General features: G+C 44.3%; 2 protein-coding genes across 3 annotated transcripts; both read right to left on the bottom strand.

Annotated features, from left to right (window-relative positions):
• Positions 1-89: 89 nt before the first annotated feature.
• On the bottom strand, positions 90-817 carry LOC124311518 (cytochrome b-c1 complex subunit 7-like). Its single transcript, XM_046776046.1, has 4 exons — positions 702-817; positions 553-612; positions 307-473; positions 90-240 (listed from the first exon to the last, which is right to left on the bottom strand). Exons 1-4 carry the CDS (start codon positions 730-732, stop codon positions 160-162), a joined length of 339 nt encoding a protein of 112 aa, XP_046632002.1. The 5' UTR covers positions 733-817; the 3' UTR covers positions 90-159.
• Positions 818-883: 66 nt separating this feature from the next.
• On the bottom strand, positions 884-8,659 carry LOC124311072 (potassium channel subfamily K member 9-like). Of its 2 annotated transcripts, XM_046775359.1 has the most exons (8): positions 8,183-8,659; positions 5,700-8,037; positions 4,615-5,043; positions 3,110-3,265; positions 2,767-2,975; positions 2,396-2,692; positions 1,886-2,317; positions 884-1,815 (listed from the first exon to the last, which is right to left on the bottom strand). In XM_046775359.1, the coding sequence occupies exons 3-8, from the start codon at positions 4,745-4,747 to the stop codon at positions 1,267-1,269; spliced, it is 1,776 nt and encodes a 591-aa protein (XP_046631315.1). In that variant the 5' UTR covers positions 4,748-5,043; positions 5,700-8,037; positions 8,183-8,659; the 3' UTR covers positions 884-1,266. The 2 variants fall into 2 exon arrangements, with proteins under 2 accessions (XP_046631315.1, XP_046631316.1); XM_046775360.1 differs by lacking the exons at positions 5,700-8,037; positions 8,183-8,659 and adding an exon at positions 5,580-5,673.
• Positions 8,660-8,740: the final 81 nt, after the last annotated feature.

Below are 8,740 nucleotides of genomic sequence, written 5' to 3'. Positions count from 1 at the left end.
AGATTTACTGTAGAATTTTAGTTAAGAGAAACAGAAGCAATTTAGTACCATAGTTGTTTGCCTACTAGGAAGAATCATATAAGAATGAATTGACCTAATAATTGTATTTCCCGACAGAGTCAGCATTTTTTTTTACAGTACTAAAAGTGTTTTAATGGATTAAAACAATTTTTCCCAAGATTCCTTTTCTTGCCTTTCCTTGATAACCTCTTGCAGGTAGGGCTGCAGGTATTTTACATCCTATATTCAGCAGCAAATATAATTCATTAAGAAAACTATTTCAATTGATCAAAGAATGTTGTATACCTCTTCATATTTAGTCCATTGTTCTCTGGGTAGATATTTCTTCAGACCAGAGTACTGAAGAGCCCTCATAATTCTGTAGTTTCGGTCATCTACCACCTTTTGTGGCAAGCGTCTAATAGCTTCTTCAACATCAGGGGTTTCAAACAGCACATCATCGTGCATCAAACCTAAAATATGTCGTAAAGTTAAGTCAAGTCAAAGTATCTAAACTGTTAAAAGGTTAAATATGGAAATTCTACAACATACCATATTTGTTGAAGCCTGATGCGTTGTACGCAAAACGGCCCAAGGATGCACGAAGTTGGTCTATATCACAGAAAACAGCGTATGAATATCAACAAATGAAGGAAAATAGTATCTTAACTAGTTTCTAATTATGTAATTCATTTACTTACTGATGAATCCGGGTGCTTTGGTGACCGCCATGTTGACTCGCAATTTCGACTGGAATAAAAACTAGTTTTATAGTAGGCCGTGCCATCTAGCGGTGGCCAGATCGAGCACAACTAAATAATCGAACGATTCTCGATTGAATCGATGTTTTTTTTTTAAATATAATAATAAACAAAACACAAAATCATTTCCCCTTGTTTGTATTTGACTTTTCAAAGACGCTCAAAACGAGAAATAATCGAATAATTTCGTAATTTACGAAAAAATCTGTACAAGATGGAAGTATTTTAATCTGATTCGTAAAATACTGAAAAAATGGAATCATTCTTAGGGATTTCGTGATGGAATGCAAAATACACGTTGAAAATGGTTCGAGATGAATACAATTTTTTAAAAAAGAATGAACTACTGAAAAATTCTGAATAAATAGGAAACTAGCAGTAGCGCCGATACGTTTCAATTATGTATCTTCCATTACATTTGCAGTTTCACTAGGGCAATCCAATCAAGTCACATTTCCTCCTCTTAGCACCCCACTTCTAATTCATGTATTGCACTGGTAATTTTTCAGTATGATGCCCGTTTCTCGGCCAGGGCTGACGACGACCAGGTCAGAAATGTGTTGTCATTGAGAGGAACGTCAACAAAACAGTCGATGGAGTCGTCGGTAGAAGGAACCGGAGCACCAATGTTAATCGGAGGCGGCCCGGCATTGGGAACCGAAGTCAAGAGACTGGCCGGTGCTTGAACGACGCAGCTCCGTTGCTTGGCAGCCGCTAGCGACGATTTGCGTGAGCGGGCTTGAGAAACTCGTTGGCGAGCAGTAGGGCGTCCATGTTGCAAGGTGCTCATCACTCGTCGACGGAAATGACGAAGACGTCGGATCAACCCACGCAAACTCAGATTAATAGTCGGCCCTCCAGTTCGACGACGTCGGGTCAGCACTCGGTCAGGTGTGGGACTCTCTACTCCGCTAGCAGTGCTCCTCAATGTCGGATAAAGTCTAGACGGCGAAGTGGCCGTCATGGACGATCTGGTGGATGAAGCGTAAATGACGCCAGAACGCAATCGGGCAGACATGGAGGATTCCGTATTCTGAAGCTCGAAATACTCTCCCTATAAATAAAAGCACATGAACATTAAAGAGCGCTAATATAACGATAATGATGTGTTAATTAGATCCAACCTGGTGGCCGGTCTCTGGGTCGAGACCGTCGCCTCCGCCGCTGGCTGGAGTGTAGCGCTCGAGAAAGATGGTATCGTCGCAGATGCCGAGACTGGCGGCACTGTAGGTGCCCGTGTTACTCAGCGCACCGTAACTGCGCCCAACCATCGAAGCGGATCCGGGGCCGCACGAGTACTCGGCTCCGACGGCCCCTCCAGCCTTGCGGCCCTTGCGGCCCTTGTTTCGTCTTCCCCGGGCGACCATCGAGAGGCAAGGGAAGCAGTGACTGTGTGCCACTTGGCAGGAGCAGCTGCATACTGATTTCGAATCTTCTAAATCGATGAGCGAACCGGCGAGACCACCACCGCCTTGCTCCCGCGGGATTTGGCCGGACAGAATCGATCCGTTGGCTGTGATCACGTCCCCTTCGAGACGGACAGCTCCTTGCGCGGCCTATTCAATCAATAACAAGTTGTAGTCGCTCTGTTAACGAATCCCCACCACCGCAGATCCGTTTCAAATAGTAGATACCTTGACAGCGGCAGCTTCGTCCCTTCGTTCGTCTTCCGTGTTTAGCGTGACGAGCCGCAAAACGAGGAGATTGAGGCAAGCGGCAACAATGGCCAATCCAAACAGGATGAAAATGAGAACGAACGCCACGTACTCTGGCTTGTCGGTCAGGGCATTGTCCTGCTGGAGTGCCACCATGTCGCCGAAACCGATGGTCGTTAGCGTCACAAAGCAGTAGTAAATCGAATCAAAGTAAGTCCACCCTTCGTATTTGGAAAAGGCCGCCGCTCCACCCGATATCGTAATCGTCGTGATTGCCTATTCAAACAAAAAACGAAATCGCTTTAACCTGGGGGGAATTAATTGAATAAAAAACCAATCATTTTTCATACCGTCACGACAAGGATTAGGTTGGTCTCTGACGCTTCGATGCTGTCGTACTTGAGGACGCGTTTGACGTTGCGTATAACGAAAGATGAAAAGTTATTGAGCCGTTCGCCGATACTCTGGAACATGACTAAACCCAACGGAATGCCGACCAGGGCGTAGGCCATGGTGAACAGTTTGCCGCCGATCGTGTGCGGCGTCGAATGTCCGTAGCCTGTGATTATTGATTTTTACGCGTTAATAACCGCCGACTAATCAAAACGGGTCGACCAACCAAAGAGAGTTGTTTTCTTCCACTTGTTCACTCTTTTAGCGCCGCAATTTATTAGAATATTGTATTGGCTGTACCTATAGTCGTGAGGACGGTAGTGGCGTAGTAGAAGGCACCGGCAAATTTCCATTGTTTGCCAGCGTAATGAGGAGCTCCTTTCAACACCATGACCTCCATCAGCCTATAGTCTCGATCCACGATCCCGTAGCGCTCTTTAATCATGTTTTCCATTTCTATCGGGGAAAAAAGGAGGGAGGAAATAAAATAAATACAAGTTGATATTTGTTTTGGAAATATAAAATAACAAAATCTTTGACGGACCGGTCAGATCCCTATGGCAACGTCAAATAAAAACTCGGTTGTCGACCTAATACAAGGCTTTGGCTGTTTAACTCAGCGGGAGGACGAGGGGAGAGTCCGCGCTCCTTCGTCAAATATTAAACGCGAAAAGAGGAAACTCCCTTTTTTGTGTGTGCGTGTGTACACAGCATTTGCCTTTTCTTTTTCCGTGTGTGTGTGTGTGTATATGTGCACGCACACATGGGAAAAAAAGTTCTTTCAACTGTTTGATGTTTTGCGTACATTTGGGTGGAGGTGGGCTTCGCTAACTTTGCAGAGTGCATTAATAGGATAAATTAAAAAATAAAATCAAATGACGGTCGTCAGCTCTTCAACTGGTTTCTTTTTCTCTACGGAATATGATTTATAATGAACTTGCAGCCTCCCCTGTCAAATATATAAATCCCGCAAACTTGTTCATTAGGCTCAGCGGTTCCTGTAGGTTTTCACTATATAAGTAGTTCTGAAAACTATATGTGTGTTGCGGTTGACGTCGGGTCTTTTCTTTAACTGGGGGGATAACATTTTCATTTCCACCTGAAAAAATAATAAAAGTTCCTTCTCAGAAGGCAAATAGAAAAGAAATATCCAAACTCATTTCTTGTGGAAAATGAGAGAAAAGACATTTCCCGCGGGAGCTGTCGCCGACAGACAAGGTTTCCCCCTCCCCCCCCCCCCCGCCCCAGCCAAATACAGACTGTTACGTCTCTATACGGTGGAATAACCGCGTTTGGCAATTACGACGGGGGGAAAATGGACGGCAGCAACTGGAAAGAGCTGACAAGTTGCAGGGCTCGGCCCCATTCCACTGCGCGGACCAAAAACATTTTTTCGAAATGAAGCTGTGAGCTACTCTCCCCGTATTATACGTAGAGTTACAGTCTACATTATTACACACTCAGGTCACTTGCTTATGTTTCTATTTCACGGCGGGAGAGCACGTCCAAAAAAAAAAAGAGAGCTCACTCAGCGTGTTGCCGAGCTCTGCTTCCCTCTCTCTCACTCACTCACTCACTCAATCTCTTTGGTGAACATCGATCCTGCGTTAACGAAGCTAATGAACAAGTAGTAGGGGCTCATATAACACAAGAGCACGAACTAAGAGAAACACTAGACACAATGGCGAGGACTTGATCAAAACCTCTCAGACTCTGTTTTCTTTTTTAAAAATAGGCTTTTTGTTTGAATTCTTTTTTCAAGTTTCTTTCTAAGGAATTTTAAAAAATAAAGAAAGAGCAAATACCTCTGAGAACTTGTGCGTTTTTGGCTTCGTTATCAGATTCCAGGGCGTCGAATATGGCGGCGCCGATCAGCAGGTAGGTGAAGGTGCAGACGATTAGTGAGAGAGTACGTACGTTCTGCTTCTTCATCCTCATCGAGCTCAATGGCTCTGTCTGCCTCCTAGATCATCCCCTCGTTTCACAGTCGATCGAACAATAGCAGCACACACACCACAACCCATGTACGAGTCGCACAAAAAAAGATGACGGTTGGGAAGAGAAAAAAGGACCTTCTTCTTGTAGTGTGTGTGTCAACCCGCCGGATGGTGAGGATCGATTTCTGATGAGGATCGCACTCAGTAGCTCAATCCGGTTTCATGGTGCAAAAAGAAGTTCTCTTCATCTTGCCGTCATTCTGCTGTCCGTTATCTCAGGCGAAGAGAACGAATTTCCTATACAGACGACAATAAGAAAAAGAATCGAACAAGTCAAAGAAAACAATTAAAAGGAGAGAAAATCACGTCGTCGGTTTCAATACTTCTAGACGGTTTCTTCTTCTAGTCATCGACCTTGATTAGCTCCGTTTCGTTACACAACAGGCGTAACAATAAGAGCGAAAAGGTTGGATAACAAAAAAAAGCGACCCAGACAAGCAAAAGGAGTCTGTGAGCCAATCGATAAAGGATCCCTCCCCACTACTCATCACGAAAAAAAAAAAAACGGGAACCGGCAACGACATGGTAGAGATAGAAAAAGAGGAGGATAAACATTCAATAGTGTGAACAAACACAAAGGGGCTGTCGGACCGATTTGATGGATCGAAACGGACCCCAAAGTGAAAGCCTCTGCTCAACAACACACAGACAAAGTTGGCTCCTGCTCTCATCCTTATTTTTTTGTTCTGATAATAATAATAATACCATAAACGATAATAATAAAGTTGTCTTTTTAGAGCCTTTGACAAATAGTAGCTTAGCAAAGTAACTACCTCGTCGCGCGGTCTTTGTTTGCCACGGAGCTTGTTCCAAAAGGTCAACGGATACACTGGACAACTTCTCATATATATATACTAGCCTATAAATAGAACAAATACATTTTACACAATTACCCGAAGTAGTAGTAGTAGTAGTAGAAGGGCTACACCTACGTGGATGTAACGTCGGAGACAGGTCTGGTCGATCGGCTATCCCTTCGACGACTGGTGGATTCTACGTAGAGATGCCTGAGACACACTACCGACAACCACCACCCCACACACACACAGTGGCCAAAAGGCGGGTCACGCAACTGTGGACATTTCTCTCTCTCTCTTCGTTCCAAAAGTCGAGTCAAGAAATAAAATAAAAAATAAAAAAAAGTTGAATCAGCTCATGTAGGGAAAAATGTCGCCAGAATACTAAAAAGGTGAAGAAGTGGTGCCGTAAGAAAAAATAAAAGGGATTCAGTTGGACGGATGATGCGGCTGTGGGAGGCAAGAGATGGATAATCAGCTCGTCTGGACAATTCGGCGCAGAGAGGCTGTGAAGAGATGCAAGGAAAGTAGCGAGTACACAGGAGCAAAAGCGGAAAGAGCGAGACGGACTCTGTGCTCAGCTGCTGTTGCTCGATCAATGAAGCCGGCCGCCTTCTTTTGATCCAGCGCAAGCGCTCTTTCACGCCTCCCTCTTCTCTCTCTCTCTCTCTCTCCTCTTATTCTTCTTCTTCTATTTTTTTTCCATATCTCTCCTCTCTCCGCTCTCATTCGCTATCTTTTCTCACAATCCGCCTCGTCTACTTATTCCGGATGGATAGCGGCGAGAGACACACGCGCGCTCACTCGCCTTCTTCACAAAATAATGGAATACAAAGAATGATTTAATATAGGGAGGAAACCGTGGAGAGTTGGTGGTCCGCCGCATCGAGACGATAGTGGCAAAAATGCCCGTTCTATACTATGTACTGGACATCCACTTCAGCGGAAGAGACGATTTCATTTCGGCATAAAGGCCGTTGGGTATATACGGTCAAACAAAACAGCAAGACCGTCTCACTCACGGACAGTTTTCCAGGGAGATGACGATCGCCATTAAATGGAAGCGCCAGGGCATTTCCATTCTAAATATTTAACTTGATTCTACAAAAATATTGGGTAGGCGATAGACATTTGCACTGTCACGTTTTCCACGATCGATCATCTGAGCCGCCTCCGCCCACTGTGTCACGGTAGTGGCGGACCCTGCAAAAAGAGAAAAAAAGCAACAACATAACAATGACGACCAACAACAAAGTACATTAAGACATGGAAGAAGAAGAAGAAAAAAGAGTCTCAGAGTTAATGCAGCAGCAGCGGTGATCAGATTACCGGATATTTACTCCGCCCGCCCCCGCACACACACGAACGACAAGCTGTTGTCGCTCCCGCCAGCACACACTTGTGCGCAATTTTTATCGATTGAATATTTGGAAAGACATTTGCGGTGACGTAATAAAACTTTCAAACGACGTCGCTCCGTGTTTTTAACCACACGAAATTGTTTGGTAACTTTTAAAGGACGGACTAGAACTTACGGAAAATAATCGACTTAAAGAAAAAGAAAAAACCCGATTCCGGTCGACATTCAGAATGAACCTTTCGTCGGATTGACGGGATTGAATGCTCAAAGGGATTGGCACGCGCGCTCTGCTGGTCTAACTTTGTTTGCTTGAAATAGTAGCCTACTTGTCATATGTGCATAGTCGTCGCCAAACGGTTGAGCGGACGGCCGGCTTTCGACTTGATGGCAGGGATAATCCAAACAAGTTGTTCAACTTTTACGCGTGTAAAACTGTTAAAGGCCGCATTAGAGACTAGACGACGGGAAATCGATTCCTCTGCTTACTCGCATCTTTGTTTCCTTCTTTCCCCTTAAGAAGAAGACGTAACATTTAAAAAGTCGGAATAATAATCGCGGGAGTGAATGCATAACGTAAATGCCTAACTGTACATATACGAGGTAGTATAGTGGCACCATGCTGAATGTCAATGAAATCTCATTTCCACAATAACCTCATTACTCCCGCTTTTGGCTGGTGCGCCAGTCGAGTCAACCGAAACCGAAACGAGTTCGTGATACCGCTACTCCAACTCTCGTGAGAACCGGCAAGGCAAAAGAGAAAAGAAAAAAGGAAAGTTGGGCAGAGAGAGAGAGAGACACACAGACAGTCGTAGGAGACAAGAGAAGGAGTTGTCCATAATTCACCCCGTGGAAGACATTCGGGTGATGTTGCAGACAGAGCCATTTTACCCGAACGGAAGCAGCAGAAGAAAAAGGAAAACATTTTCTAAATTCGAGATACGACGAGAGCTAGTCGTGCGAAATGCGGGCCAGGATCGATTGTTTTTGTTCTCCTTGATGGCTGCTGGATAACAAGAGCAATCTAGGGCGTTTCGATGACAACGCTGGTTCGTCCTTGTGCGGAAACAATTGCTTGGATAACAAATAAGCCGACCGGAGAAAAGAAAAACAAAAAAACAATTAAACAGGTAAAGGAAAGAAACAAAAACACTGAAGAACTAGCAATCACGCAAAGAGAGTAAAAAAAAAAGGGGGGGGGGGCACAAGTCAACTTTACCATAGCATTCCCCACAGATATATGATCCACTCGGGAACACAAGAGTCGAATGGATCGATCGTCCTCTTTTTCGCTCCCATTTTCTTGGCAGCGTTTATTTTTTCTTCTTCATCTTCATCTCTTTTTTTTTCTCCGGGGTGGCGCGTTCAACAAAAATAATAATAATAAAAAGTAAAATAAAAAATCCTAGATGGCGCATTCCAACTCAAAAAGTTTGAAGTAAAAAAATAAAAAAAAGGAAAGGAGGTACTACACCACACTACTCTATTGACACAACTGGGTCGACCTCGTTTTCTTCGTCTTCAAGTGCCATCACCGACACCACCCCCTCAAGTATCGATCGACGCCACGAAAATTCAGCGAATGACGGATGAATAATCCAACCAACAATTAAGGAAAGAGCAGACTTGTGACAAGAAAGGATCGATGTTTAGTGTTACCCCCGATCCGTTTTGGCACCACCGACCTACTGGAACGGAAGAAATAAAAGAGAAAAAAAAAACACGCATCAATAATCGAAGAAATCAAAATGGGATCACTTTACCGGAACGGAGATGA

The sequence above is a fragment of the Daphnia pulicaria genome, chromosome 8 (genome assembly GCF_021234035.1).
Source record: "Daphnia pulicaria isolate SC F1-1A chromosome 8, SC_F0-13Bv2, whole genome shotgun sequence".
NCBI lineage: Eukaryota > Metazoa > Arthropoda > Branchiopoda > Diplostraca > Daphniidae > Daphnia > Daphnia pulicaria.
This window is presented reverse-complemented; position numbering and strand designations above follow the sequence as displayed.